The 13,086-nt window shown below is 51.0% G+C and overlaps 3 protein-coding genes across 3 annotated transcripts; 1 reads left to right on the top strand and 2 right to left on the bottom strand.

Annotated features, from left to right (window-relative positions):
- Positions 1 to 730: 730 nt before the first annotated feature.
- COCSUDRAFT_57039 (ferritin-like protein) lies at positions 731 to 2,979 on the bottom strand (the record flags this gene model as incomplete). The annotated part of the gene is made up of 7 exons (XM_005645606.1): positions 731 to 836; positions 1,148 to 1,299; positions 1,685 to 1,830; positions 2,113 to 2,236; positions 2,477 to 2,570; positions 2,688 to 2,803; positions 2,935 to 2,979. 7 exons carry the CDS (start codon positions 2,977 to 2,979, stop codon positions 731 to 733), a joined length of 783 nt encoding a protein of 260 aa, XP_005645663.1.
- A 922-nt stretch (positions 2,980 to 3,901) lies between these two features.
- COCSUDRAFT_30283 (T-complex protein, eta subunit) lies at positions 3,902 to 8,390 on the top strand (the record flags this gene model as incomplete). Its single annotated transcript, XM_005645605.1, has 12 exons — positions 3,902 to 4,105; positions 4,422 to 4,574; positions 4,677 to 4,784; positions 4,928 to 5,017; positions 5,201 to 5,344; positions 5,607 to 5,870; positions 6,257 to 6,433; positions 6,612 to 6,728; positions 7,063 to 7,259; positions 7,594 to 7,793; positions 8,001 to 8,092; positions 8,253 to 8,390. Exons 1-12 carry the CDS (start codon positions 4,088 to 4,090, stop codon positions 8,388 to 8,390), a joined length of 1,698 nt encoding a protein of 565 aa, XP_005645662.1. The 5' UTR covers positions 3,902 to 4,087.
- A 379-nt stretch (positions 8,391 to 8,769) lies between these two features.
- Positions 8,770 to 12,221, bottom strand: COCSUDRAFT_67091 (NAD(P)-binding protein; the record flags this gene model as incomplete). Its single annotated transcript, XM_005645604.1, has 7 exons — positions 8,770 to 9,486; positions 9,670 to 9,753; positions 10,034 to 10,184; positions 10,564 to 10,804; positions 11,176 to 11,401; positions 11,580 to 11,686; positions 12,197 to 12,221. The coding sequence occupies 7 exons, from the start codon at positions 12,219 to 12,221 to the stop codon at positions 9,256 to 9,258; spliced, it is 1,065 nt and encodes a 354-aa protein (XP_005645661.1). The 3' UTR covers positions 8,770 to 9,255.
- Between the last annotated feature and the right edge of the window lie 865 nt (positions 12,222 to 13,086).

Below are 13,086 nucleotides of genomic sequence, written 5' to 3'. Positions count from 1 at the left end.
CTAAATATATACATAGGTGCCAAAATTGTATTCTCATCAAGCGCTGAGAATGCCAGGACGGTGAAATAACAGGGTTGCGTCTTGCTTGCCTTCGGTGGCGAGTGTCGGTCTTGAAGATGGACTTCAGCAAGAGCCGTAGGAATCTATTGGCGGAAGTGGTCTAGCACAACGTAAATGTCCAGCCGGAGATTGATCTCTTGGATTCGGGCAGGGCATGAGCAATAGCGTTGCCAAAAATAGCATGCATGACAAATATCGGATAGGACATTTTTTTACATCCTTTTCTTGCCTTCATTGATTTAGTCTGTCAATCAAAGCTGGCATGGCCTGTTGGGGGTTCTGCCTGGGACATAGGTGAAGACTTCAAAGTAAGTTGAGATTAAAGGCTGCTTTACTAATTGTTTCTGGCGGGATCAATCTCAAGAAGTGTCTTCAAGGCCTTCTTACATTGAGATCATTCCCTTTCTTTGTCACTCAGTCCCACGTGCAGGCAGTTTGCAGATTGATCTTAACAACAGCAATTGGACAACTCACTCTCACAGCTCACAATGCATTTGAACTCTCATGACGACTACTTAATCCTGCAAATCGAGACTCTACATCAACAGCAAGTGTCCCAATCCAGAATTCAGCGTGCTTTTGGTGAATGCCTGCCAGAGGCTAACAATGCAAGATGCAACAACACAGGACTGCTGCGCATTTGTTAATGTCACAACGAGGCGGCTGCATCTCAGATGACCACCTTCTTGCCAGTCAGATCCTCCTCCACCATGAACTTCCAGGATATGGCAAATGCCTCGGTGCACTCCAGGCGCTTCAGGTAGCCAATCTGCAGCCTGCAAAGCACACCGCAGGTCCCAGAATCACCATCTGCTCTGATAAAATTTGACACACTGCACTCTTGAGCTCAGAGTGTAAGTAAATAGACATGGTTGCACTGCATGACGAATCTGCGATTCTCATAGTGCTCAAAGTGCAATTCAAAGGACATGCATGCATTCTGAGCATGCATGGGCTGGATGATCTCATGCACTCCAGAGGATCAAGGAAGCAATCAGGTCGCTGCTGAGGTCGCTGATGAACAGCAATTCTCATGACAGAAATGGAAAAGGAAGCATGCATGACTGCAGGGAGAAGGCATGCTTACTTGCAGGGGATGACTGCCTCGATGCCGGCAGCCTTGGCCAGGACGCAGTTCTTGCACTCCAGCTCGCGGTCAAAGTTCTTGATGGCGTGCTTGTCCTTCTCCACTGCCTTCAAGTGGGACACCATGTCGGACAGACACCGCATCTTCCCGGACTGCACAGAGACATCCCATTGCATTAGCCGTTCAGCCTCATGGACATGCATGCCCTCATACGTGCATCAGTACGCAGTGAGATCCTCATGCAGCAGCTTCTTACATAATGTACATGCACATGCTCTCCCACCATTAAACTCTGACACTGCAACTATTGACGACATGTGAGAGATCACTCGAGCATTGCCATCTCTGTGGTGGCATGAGCGGAGTATCCTTTGCTCCATGTGCATGTCAGCACAGACAGCCTGCTCATGTGAGAGCAGCAAGCAAAGGCCGCCGTTTAGTGGCATGAGCGGAGCATCTTTTGCACCATGTGCATGCCAGGAGTAATCGCCTTTTCAAGGATTTATCATGCAATAAGGAGCAGCAGGAGGACCGCACCGCTTCGCCGATGCAGCACTCCAGGAAGGCGACTGTGTGGGCATCCCCCTTCTTCTGGGCCTCGCCGTACAGCTTGTGCGCGCAGTTGTAGCCCACCTTCGACAGCGCCAGAGCCTTGCAGAATGCCTTGCACACGTCCGATTCATCTGCGCGCACACCAGCACCCCAGCATCAGCAATCAGGGCCAGACTCTACACTTGGTGTGCATTCATCATTACAATTTCTTCAGCCCGCATGCCACGTGCTCGAGCTTCCAAGAAAGCCACCCTGACAATTGAGGCTGCATGTCTTCATGTGAGGAGCTTGCGCAGCTCAATAAGCCAATGCTCAGGGCTTGCATGCAAAGCAGTGATGCATGACAACACGTCAGCTCAATTTTGTGCATGTCGCCCAAGATGCATGGAGGGCAGGCAGGGGTGGGAAGGCACCTTTGCTGTGCCAGTCACTCTCGCTGGGAGGCTCGGCGATGGAGCAGAACTTGACGTTGGCGCCGCGCTTGTTCAGGAACTCAACTGCCTTCATTGCATTTGCGCGCTCACCCACACCAATGATCTGCCGACCACAACTGATCTGTCAAAGCTTACCACTGAACAAACTGTTTCAAAGTAGTAAGCATGTGGCATGCATGTTCATGCCGCTGATCTCAGGGCATAAACACGGCAGCGGGCCATTGCGGTTGCATATGCATGTGTGGCAGGGCAGAAGCATATGGTTTGCTGACACCCAACTTCTTTGCAGACATATGTGTGCTCCGTCAAATGCCCTTCCAGGCAGTCGAAGAGGAATGCATACCTTGAAGAAGTGTGCAACGCCACAGAGGCCCACATTATCACGGCCAAAGAATGCAGCAGCGCTGTCGAAGATCATGGCAGCGCTGTACTTGAACCTGCATCACGATCAGAAATGTTTGCTTCCACTTCTTCAGCTTCTTAAGAAGCATTGCAGAGTAGACATGCATGGCACATGTGGCAGGTGTCTGTGGGCAGGTCTGGGGGTGACTCACGCAATGCCCTCATTGATTTTCTCCACGATCTCGTCACTCAGGTAGGGAGTCTTGTTGAGGGGCGTCTTGGGGTTGCCAATCTCTGCCTTCTCCAGCTCCTCCATCTCCTTCTTGACCTACGATGGAAGTGATGAGTAATATCATGAAGTGTACCTCACCATGAATACAATCAGAGGTGCTTCTTAGAGAAGCACATCAATTCAAAATTTGTAGAAGTAAGTGGTGAGGAGAAAGGCGCTGATATTACCTCATCGGCCCAGGGGAAGTCCTTCGATCCTCCGGCTTGAGCCATGATCCCGCGTAGCAACGATGGAAGTATCCTGATACCCTGCAGATCAGCCATCCGCACGTGAACTTCACTAAACCAGCATGATAAAATCATCTCTGCGCCGTGTATTAAGACGAGGCTCCCATCGATGCATCTTATCATGCAAGCGAACCCCTGACAGACACCCTCGACCGAACTACTCACGATATTGCTCCTGAACAGGACTGGTCGACACTGCCATTTTTAGATAGAAGAACAAGGAGCATTGCAAGGCTTGATACAGGCATTGCAACAAAAGCGATACACCTTCGCGATCGGCTGAAAAGGCACGAGCCATCAACAGGGGTTCGGGGCGTGCAGCTTACCTTGTTCGCAAATAACAGTCTAGGCGATGGCGATGCAGGCGTGGTGCTAGCAGGATGTGCCGAGATGCGGTATAGGAGAGCTTTTGCGACAAAAGTGGCCAGTCTGCTGAATCTCGCCTCTTGGATTTGGGCAGGCTATAATAACCACGTTACCAAAAATAGCATGCACGTCTTGTAGGCTCCTATGCATGGAAGTGCATCATCAGAAGTACCCTGTGAAGACTCTGATTCACAACAAAATGCCATGGGCACACTTGGTTATGACCAAGCAATTGCAAATGCGCAATTGCGATTGTGGCATTTACGCCGATCAGCCTTAAGGCAAGCTTGAAACAATGAAAAGGCATGCAATTCGGACGCATGCAAAAACCTTGAGACAGAGCTGGCAGCTCTGATTTGACAAGCATTGCAGACCAATACTAGTAGTCCCCTCTGAACTTCCCCATACTAAAAATTTAATGTTGAAGGGAGGCAACGCCATCGAGGTGGGTGTGAGGAACCCTAATCCAAACCCTGCAAAACGGCTGTGCTAAACGGCTCCTTTCAAAGGAAATATACGCAGAACACAGGTGATCTAAGAGCACGGAGAAGAAAGTATAATGTTAGATGTTGCTGAGTAACTGTGGAAGGCGACGCCTTGCTCAGTTTGACAAGTACTTTAGTGTGCTTCATTTAGAGGAGTCGAGTAGCTTGAGATCTTGACGCAGAGATAGACATTCAAAAGGGAAGCAAAGAAGTGGTTACTCCTTACTTAAGGTTTGCCCGAGATGGCGATGGGCATGATGGTAAGGCTTGATCTTGTCCAATCACACTTGCATCAACTCAGACACTGCTAGAATATTGATGTGTGCTGACAGCATGTAACTTTAAATATTCACAATGCGTGAATTTTGCATCCTGAGAGTGAAAGGCTTCTGGGAAGGCTGGATCTTTGTCCCTGACCGATAGATCACAGCCATCACCTCAAGGACAGCTGCTTCGTGCAATTGCATATTATCGAAGCTGTTCGTTTTTAAGATTTTATTTTAAATGATTTTGAAGAGATCATAGTTTTGTTCAATTGTCAGGAAGCTTAATGCGAGAACCTGTCTGGTTGTGCAGCAACCCCAGATCATCTTGCTGAGGGAAGGAACAGACACGAGCCAAGGCACAGCGCAGCTCATCAGTAACATCAATGCCTGCATGGCAGTCACTGACACTGTCAGAACAACCCTTGGGCCTAGGGGCATGGACAAACTTGTGCACGATGACAGAGTGAGTCGCGCTTTGTTTGCTCCTGAACATTCTTTCATGAATCGATATACTCTTTGATGAGCTCGGCCAGCGGCTCTTGTGACGTTTGCTGGATATTCTCAGGGAACCGTGACAATCTCCAATGATGGTGCAACTATCATGAAGCTCTTGGATATCGTGCACCCAGCAGCAAAGGTCCTGGCAGATATCTCCATGTCACAGGATGCAGAGGTGCGCTGGATTCTGGCAGCAATGCCTGTAGTTGTCTCTTGAAGATGCAGAGAGTATCGCTTCACCATTGTGTCGCATTGGCATTTGAAAGGGTGCCCATGCAGCTGCACATGGCGAAACATTGAAAAGTCTGCTGGTGTCAGGTTGGGGATGGGACAACGACAGTGGTGATACTGGCAGGGGAGCTGTTGAAGGAGTGCAAGGCATATGTAGAGGAGGGGGTGCATCCGCGGGTGAGCACTTCTCTTGGGCTGAAACTCGCATGTGACCTGCTATGCCACATTTAAAGGGGCCGTACATGTGCCCTGCTGGCTGCCTCCTACCAGACTCTTGAGGCCATGAATTTTCTACTTTGTGGGGCCCCCAAGGAGCCAATGCATAGATGTGGCTGATCAGTAGCATGCATGCATATGCAGGCGATCATCAAGGCATTTAGGTCGGCGGCGAATCTGGCGGTGCAGCAAGTGAAGGACTCCTCCATCAGCATCGCTGGCAAGGATGAAGAGGAGAAGAGAGACATGCTGCAGAAGTGTGCCAGCACCACCCTCAACTCAAAGCTGGTAAGTCTTCTTAAACACCACTGCACTGCCATTCCATGCGACAGGACATGCATTGCTTGACATGGGCATACCACTGCGCATGGGTGGTCCAAGTTCTTGGCATTATGTTTATCTATAGATGATTGTATTGCATGGCATGTACTTATTCGTACAATGCACCAATGCCAGTTGTCGCACTGGTGGGCTGCATTGCGGTACATGCAGGAAATGGCTTCCCTGGGAATTCGGGCGTTGAAATTGATGGCGTGGCATGTGCGCGCAGGTGAGCGGCGAGAAGGAGTTTTTCGCGAAGATGGTGGTGGATGCAGTGAGCAAGCTGGACCCTGCCACGCTGGACATGTCGCTGCTGGGGGTGAAGAAGGTGCAGGGGGGCGGACTCAGGGACTCCTTCCTAGTGGACGGCGTCGCCTTCAAGAAGACCTTCTCCTATGCCGGCTTTGAGATGCAGCCCAAGGCGTACACCGACCCCAAGGTCCTCCTGCTCAACATCGAGCTGGAGCTCAAGTCCGAGAAGGAGAACGCCGAGGTGAGCGCTGGCTCGGTCATGTGCATGCATGCACACATGCATGCCTTCTTGAGCTGCAGGGCATGTTTGCCTCTTGTTTTGGGCCTTTGTCGCCCTTACTTAATGCCTACAGACTACAAGTCTGTAGGGTGTCCTCAGCGTCCAAGTCACCCAGAGCAGCATGGTGATGCTATCAAGGCTGTGGGCTGCTGGGGACGGCATTTTGCGCAGTATCATGATGCACTTGTGAACTGCGCAAAGCTGGGCCCCTGGCAGCCTACAGCTTTCTAAAGGCCCCATGAGCGCCGGTAGCTGGGCCCTTACAATTGCAGGCGCATGTGAGCTTACTACACATTTCCTGATGTCATGCATGAGCAAGGCATAAAGGCAAGGACGTGTGTGTGCAGATCCGGCTGAGCGACCCGTCGCAGTACCAGTCGATAGTGGACGCGGAATGGAACATCATCTACGACAAGCTGCAGAAGTGCGCCGACTCTGGCGCCAAGGTGGTCCTGTCCAGGCTCGCCATCGGAGACCTGGGCACCCAGTTCTTTGCTGACCGCGACATCTTCTGCGCTGGCCGGGTGCGGCATGTTTGCTGCCACCCTTCTGCTGTCATTGAACATGTCGTTTGCAAACAAAAGGAAGGGGATGTTGAGAGGAGATGGTCTTGCGGGGTCGAGAAATTACATGCACGGGTTCTGCACATCTCATGATTTGCCTGGTATTGAGAGTTTGATAAAAGCAGCTTATTGGTTGTAGGTGGCAGAAGAGGACCTGAAGAGGGTGGCCTCAGCCACCGGGGCCTCTGTGCAGACCACAGTGAACAACCTGGACACCAACGTCCTCGGCACCTGCGAGCAGTTTGAGGAAGTCCAGGTGGGAGCATGCACCTTCTTCTCTTCCTCTGTGCCGAACCATTGTCTGTGATAGGTTGCCAGACACACCATATGCCATGCATGCATTCTTTCCTGACATTCCTGAGTAAAATGTGGCTAGCTGGGCCTGCAATTGCATGGAGATCAATGTTCATTCCTGGGTATTTTCTCCCATCAGATGTCACCGAGCTCACGTGACAACTCTAGAGCAGGTTTATCACGGTCCATGACAGGCGGTGCTCCATGATTAAAATTGCTCATATTATTTTATGCCCTCCCAAAGCCTCCGGCATGCAGGGTTCAGTATTGAGGCTGCAAGGGGCTGGTGTGGGCAGGTGGGCGCGGAGCGGTTCAACCTCTTCATGGGGTGCCCCAAGGCAAAGACAGCGACGATGGTGCTGCGCGGCGGCAGCGACCAGTTCATCGACGAGGCCGAGCGCTCCCTCCACGACGCCATCATGATTGTGCGCCGCGCCATCAAAAACGCAGCCGTCGTCGCCGGCGGTGGCGCCATCGACATGGAGATCAGCCGGTATGTTCACACTCGCTGCTCATCCTTGCCTGTGCTTGGAGGACCTGCTTGATAATGACATGTAAGGTAAGACATGTGTCCAAGGGCTGCTATTCAGTTTGATGCATGCACATCTTTGTATTTTCTGTCTCTCCTCCATCAGTACAGGAATTGTGCAACCTACAGCGATCCCTGTATGCATCTCAGCAACACAAATGACTGCTAGCCTTTGCAAGCTTCCTAGTACACTCTTGCATGTGCGAATGCCAGCGAGACAGTGCAGCAAGAGGGAATTTCGCTCTGCTACATTGGTCATATCTGCTGCTGAGTGGTAGAACCCCTTTGATTTCTGCAGGCGGCTGCGGGACCACGCGCGCACGATAGCCGGGCGGGAGCAGCTGTTCATGATCGCGTTCGCGCGCGCTCTGGAGATAATCCCGCGCCAGCTCTGCGACAATGCTGGCTTTGACGCCACCGATGTCCTCAACAAGCTCCGCCAGAAGCACGCCCTCAAGGACGGCTCCGGCAAACACTTCGGCGTGGACGTCAACACAGGTGCGCGCTCTGCCTCTTGCGCTGATGCTGCAAGGTCGCAGAACCAAGGCCTTTTTGCTTGCTCTGTACATGGATATGACACCCTCATGGGTCTGTGTGCCTCTAGCGCGTGTGGACATCTGGCACTGCCTCGTGCATACAACGGCTGGTACAGCTGCCATGATGACCATGCTCAGCTGAGAGGATGGCTGTATCACTTGGCTGCAGGGGGAGTGGTGGACACGTATGGATCGTTCGTGTGGGAGCCAGCCGTAGTGAAGATCAATGCCTTGACTGCCGCAGCCGAGGCAGCCTGCCTGGTGAGTTGTCATCACTTCTTACATTGCCAGACTCTGAAGTTTAAACATTGCTCTGCCGAGCCATTGCACTGCTAATATGCCTTTTGCTTTCATGACAAAAGGTGCAAAGCTGTGAAACGGGCCTGGTGCCTGATCTGAACACTGCGCTGCACTGCTGCAGGTGCTCTCTGTGGATGAGACAGTGAGGAACCCCCGCTCACAGCCGCCGGATGCCAGCGGTGGCGGTGCTATGGGGGGCCGGGGGAACCCAATGATGCGCGGCCGGGGGCGCGGCCGCGGCCGTGGCATGCGCCGATAGCCTACTGGACTGATGCGCAAGAGACGCTGTCTCATGCTGTGACAAAATGATGATGGCCAGACATGACATGTCTGCACTGACCAATGTGCATGCATGGTGGAATGTGTGCACGCATTGTCGTGTGCTGTGATTGGAATGCTAGGTGTCTGCAACTTATTTGATCGATGTTTGTTCTGCAGCTGCAAGCTGAAGTGTGTGCTGCTCAGCAGTGTCGTAAAGACAGTGACATAATTTATAGCTCTTGTGACTGAGGAATGTCACAAGCGCAGCTGATTGCATTTTGTTGCATATACATCTGCATGCATGATGTCCATACTCTGGTAGTGGTGTCCATGATGCATCAGCATGCTCCCAATCACGAATAAGTCATCAGCTTCCTCATGCTCACGGACTTCTTTACAAGTAATTGCCTATAAGGCACCTGTTTGAGTATTGAGTAATGCACACTCATACCCTTTAAAGGTCAATTAAGGCCCATAAGCACCATCGTCGATATGCCAAATTTCTGCGCATGCATGCAGTGCACTTCTGCAAAGGAATTGAGGGAGTCCCATTTTGGAATCGTCTCGAAAGCATTCAGGATCCGCAAACACCATACAGTAACACCCTGCAGAGAGAAGGTAATAGCGAATTGTACAAGAGGTACATCCTGCCCTCGTTGAATGCTGGGCAGTCATTATTCTGTACACATTGAAAGGGATCATTTGTTTAGCACACATGAACAGCACGTGTACTTCTGGGGTTGGACTTGAGCAAAATTTGTTCTCTCCAGCTTGGAACAGCCATTCTCTTGAACACCTCATCTCCTTCCATGCACCGAAACCCTCAAATACTTCCTGTGAATCTATGAACGATTAGATTGCCTTCAAGGGATGAGCTTGGCTGCCCTGAGCTCCTTGAATTGGCGCAGGAACATTTCTGCGCTGTCCAGGTTCTGTTCCTGGAAGCCTGTGCGCCTGAGCTTGTTGACATCACTGAACCAGTCCTTCTCTTGGCCGAATACCCAATCCCCAAAGCCCCAGGTTGCCACATCCTTGTATGAGGCCACCTCCTTGGACAGGCCGTGCTTCTCCACAAGCTTCTGCCACACACATTCCTGCATGCACATGCCTGTGGTTGTCAGCCCTGTATAATTGAAATGATCAGGATGATCCTCATCATGGGAGCAGAAGTGCACATTGCATGACGTGAACATGCTGATAGAATGTTGGAGGGAAAGTTCCACAAGCACATCAATATCCAGGAAAGCTGTTGCAGAGTTGAAGGAAAGGCAGCGCACATGGTAGGCCAGCATGGTGGTCATGCTGAACTTCTGGGGCTCTGCGAGAGGCAGCTCAAAGAAAGCCGCCAGCTTGGGCCACACCTGCTTGCACAGCTTTAAATTAGACCAACCACTTTAGACATGCATGCTGTCCATATGCAACATCAATCAGCCTTGCCTGAACCTGTGAATACAGGGACCTTTTCATGCAATCTCCTGCTACATGTGTGATCCACTGGACCCTCAGGAGAGTCTGACAAGAGCAACTTATCACAGAAATGAGCATCAAGTGTGCAAAGGCAGGCCTGGCTCGGGACACCCAATGATTTTGCGGACATGTGGAGCCAAGCATAGAGGAAGCTGAGCGGTGAAGGCAGCCCACCTCGGACCAGCGGAAGACATCGCCGTTGGAGACGTTGTAGGATGTGTTGCCGGCGTGGGGCTGCGTGGATATGTACTCCATGCTGCACGCCAGCAAATCTGCGTCCACAACCTCCAGCAGCACATTGTATGCCTGCGGCGAGCCAGGGAACCTGCGCCAGCCACGTATCACTGTCTGAAAGACTGCTGGACAAGAACTCCTCGTTTGCATTGCCTGTAAGAAGATCAGACGGCTTGCTCTATCCAAACAAAGACAATCCATCTCCTAAGCTGCACCACGATAGACAGAGTGTGCTGCAGCATACCAGCACTTCCTTTCTTGTCCTTTAAGGTTCTTTCCATGAGGACATCATGCAGGCTGTGACAACCTGATAAAGCATCACAATGCAGCATTCTCAGCAGAGCTAGTTTCGTCCAAGTGGCAACAGTTTGAGCCGTGTGATGCAGTTTCTTGAATTGAATGCTTTGAGCGTTCACAGGGTCCTTGATCACAGAAAATTCAAAATTGCTGGCACATCATGGCTGCGGCACCTGAAGGGCAGGCCGAGTTCCTTGCAGATGCTGGCGTAGACGGCGATGGTCATGGTCAGGTTCATGGCGCTGCCAGTGCTGAAGCCGCACACCGGGTTGGGCCGCACAGACGACCACGTCCAGTCAGCGCCCTTAGTCACGCGCGCGATGCAGTAGTCCTCCATATCATAGTAGAAGTTGGGGGACATTGCGCGCGGGTCGTCCTCCCTGCTAGGGGTCTTTACCGGGCCGATGTGCACGCCTGTATTGGCAAACACTTGAACCTGTCAACAGGGATCTATGCAGTGGGGTTATTAGGGTCAACAAGTGGGTCACACTCCATCATCATTTTGTTGTGGAAGTGTGACAGGGTGCCAGGTCTGGCACAGCACTCAGCACTGCAGCATGCATGAGTTGCAAGACTATAAATTTGAAATCTGAACCACACTGGCACAAGGAACCTTCTGCGGCCTGCATATCTCGGATGCTGCATGCGCAGATCTGCGCAGAGTTGGAAGCCCTGCTCATTTTGCTAGAACGCAGATATCAGTCAAGCCCAAAGAATTCATACTGTACACTTGCAGATTAGCTGGGGTCTTGCGGCTTTGTGAGGTCAAAGGGCGCGGCACTCACCGTACCACTTGGTGCCGGACAGGAAGGACACGTGCTTCAGCTTGAGGCCAGCCCCCTCACCAGCCTCGATGACGTTCTTGAACATGCCAAAGTTCGTGGTGACATCCGTGGCTGCACTCTCGGTGGGCCGGTACGCGCAGAAAAAGAGGTGCGTCACGTCCTGAGCCCCCTTGAGAGTGTCCACGAGGCTTGTCTTGTTGTCCAGGTCCATGCGCAGGTCCTTCACCTGGAGAGTGCAGAGCTGACTGATCTTCCTTTGGCTGGCGTGAAATGTGCGCCTGACGCACCTTACATTCAAGCATGGCATTATGATGACGATTGCATGGACCAGACACAGAGTCAGTGGATCGCTGGGTCTCTGGGGAAGCTTAGAAAGGTGTGTGCAGGGAGTGGGAAAGGCAGACCTTGCCTCCCAAGCCACATGGCCGCCTGGACCCGCCATACACTGCATCCCATCTGTCGCAGTTCTGTAGATGCAAGGCCAAATTTCGGCCAGTCACTCCGGTCACGCCTGCGCATTCGAGGGTGAAGGCTCTGAGCTACCAGGGAGAAGTGAAGCTGTTCAGAAAGTCGCAGCACATGATTGCCAACTGGTTGATTGTCGATTGATAACATTGTGTTGAAATGATCGCGAAGATCAAAATAAAACGTTATCATAAAACAAGTTGCACTCTTAGCTACAACCTAAACTCTTCAATGCCGGGATGCCGTTGTGTGGACCTGAGAGTCGCCAATGGATCCCAAGCTAAGCCAAATATTGCAAAACGAAATAAAAGTATTGCAATTTAATCTTCAATAAGCAGAGATAGTACACGACGCTGCATTTCACAGCTCTGCTGCCTTGAACTGCTTGGTTTGCAGGTGCTCTACATGCAACCTACTTCGATCTTCATGCATCCATGACCTAATATTTCTTCCGCTTATATCACAAGACAAGAAACCTTGCAGGATGCCCTTCATTCACTGGCTGAAAGTGGAATCTCTAGTTGATGGCATGCCTACATGCATGTCGCGAACCCACCTGCGATGAGTGCTACGTACCCCATTTCCGAATACTAGTGGTTACGATCCTACTGAAAGCTTCTCAGCTGTTTATTGTGCGTTCTGCATGCAGCTTTTGTGTTGATGTTGATGATTGGTTCTCGAGGGGCTAAAATTAGAAAGCACTGAGAACCAATCGGGTTTCCAAGAAAGCCAACAGAAGAAGCAGCTCGAGGAAAAGCACAAAAGCAATGCTCTGGCATGTGTGCATTGTGCATCGTTTCCCCCGTATAAGAGCTCGACAATGCAACTACCTTAGAGTCTAGGCTTAGACTAACACATGATACCAAGTGCAAATTAGTTGCAACTGGCGGAGGCGCTGTCAACAATATTGACACTCTGTGTCCCTCGCGCATCTCTTACACATTCCTTCTACGTAAATACTGCAACAGGCAATGTAAGACCTCCACTCCAAAAATTCATTCTTTCAGACAAGCTACCAATGCAGTTGAAGCACAAGCATTACGACCAGCATTATTATACACAGTACAGAGTAAAGCTGGCTGGATCACGCTTTAAATCTCCATTTAAAATCGAAATGCAGGCCTAGGCGCCAGCTGTACAAGGGTCACCAGTCACCCAGTTGCCAACATGGTGTGCAGCTTTCACGACTGTTAGCTGCATTATAAATCAGTTGTAATCTTAGGAACGTTCTGAACCAAATAAGTCATCGATCTGGATATCCAGACCATAACATTGCTGAAGCCCGCTGAGCTTGGCCCAGTGAATGACTGTACCAGATCAGACCTCTGATTGAAATCAGATTCTGGAAAGAATTGCAACACAGGCTCTCGGCGGTGGCAATCGCCAAACAATTTTGTTTTAGCCGGCGCATTTCTCGATCTTGAAGCCTGCAAATGATGCCGGAAA

Source organism: Coccomyxa subellipsoidea, assembly GCF_000258705.1.
Source record: "Coccomyxa subellipsoidea C-169, whole genome shotgun sequence".
In the NCBI taxonomy this organism is placed as follows: Eukaryota; Viridiplantae; Chlorophyta; class Trebouxiophyceae; family Coccomyxaceae; genus Coccomyxa; species Coccomyxa subellipsoidea.
Note: the sequence above shows the minus strand (reverse complement) of the source record. Positions and strands in the feature narration are given on the sequence as shown.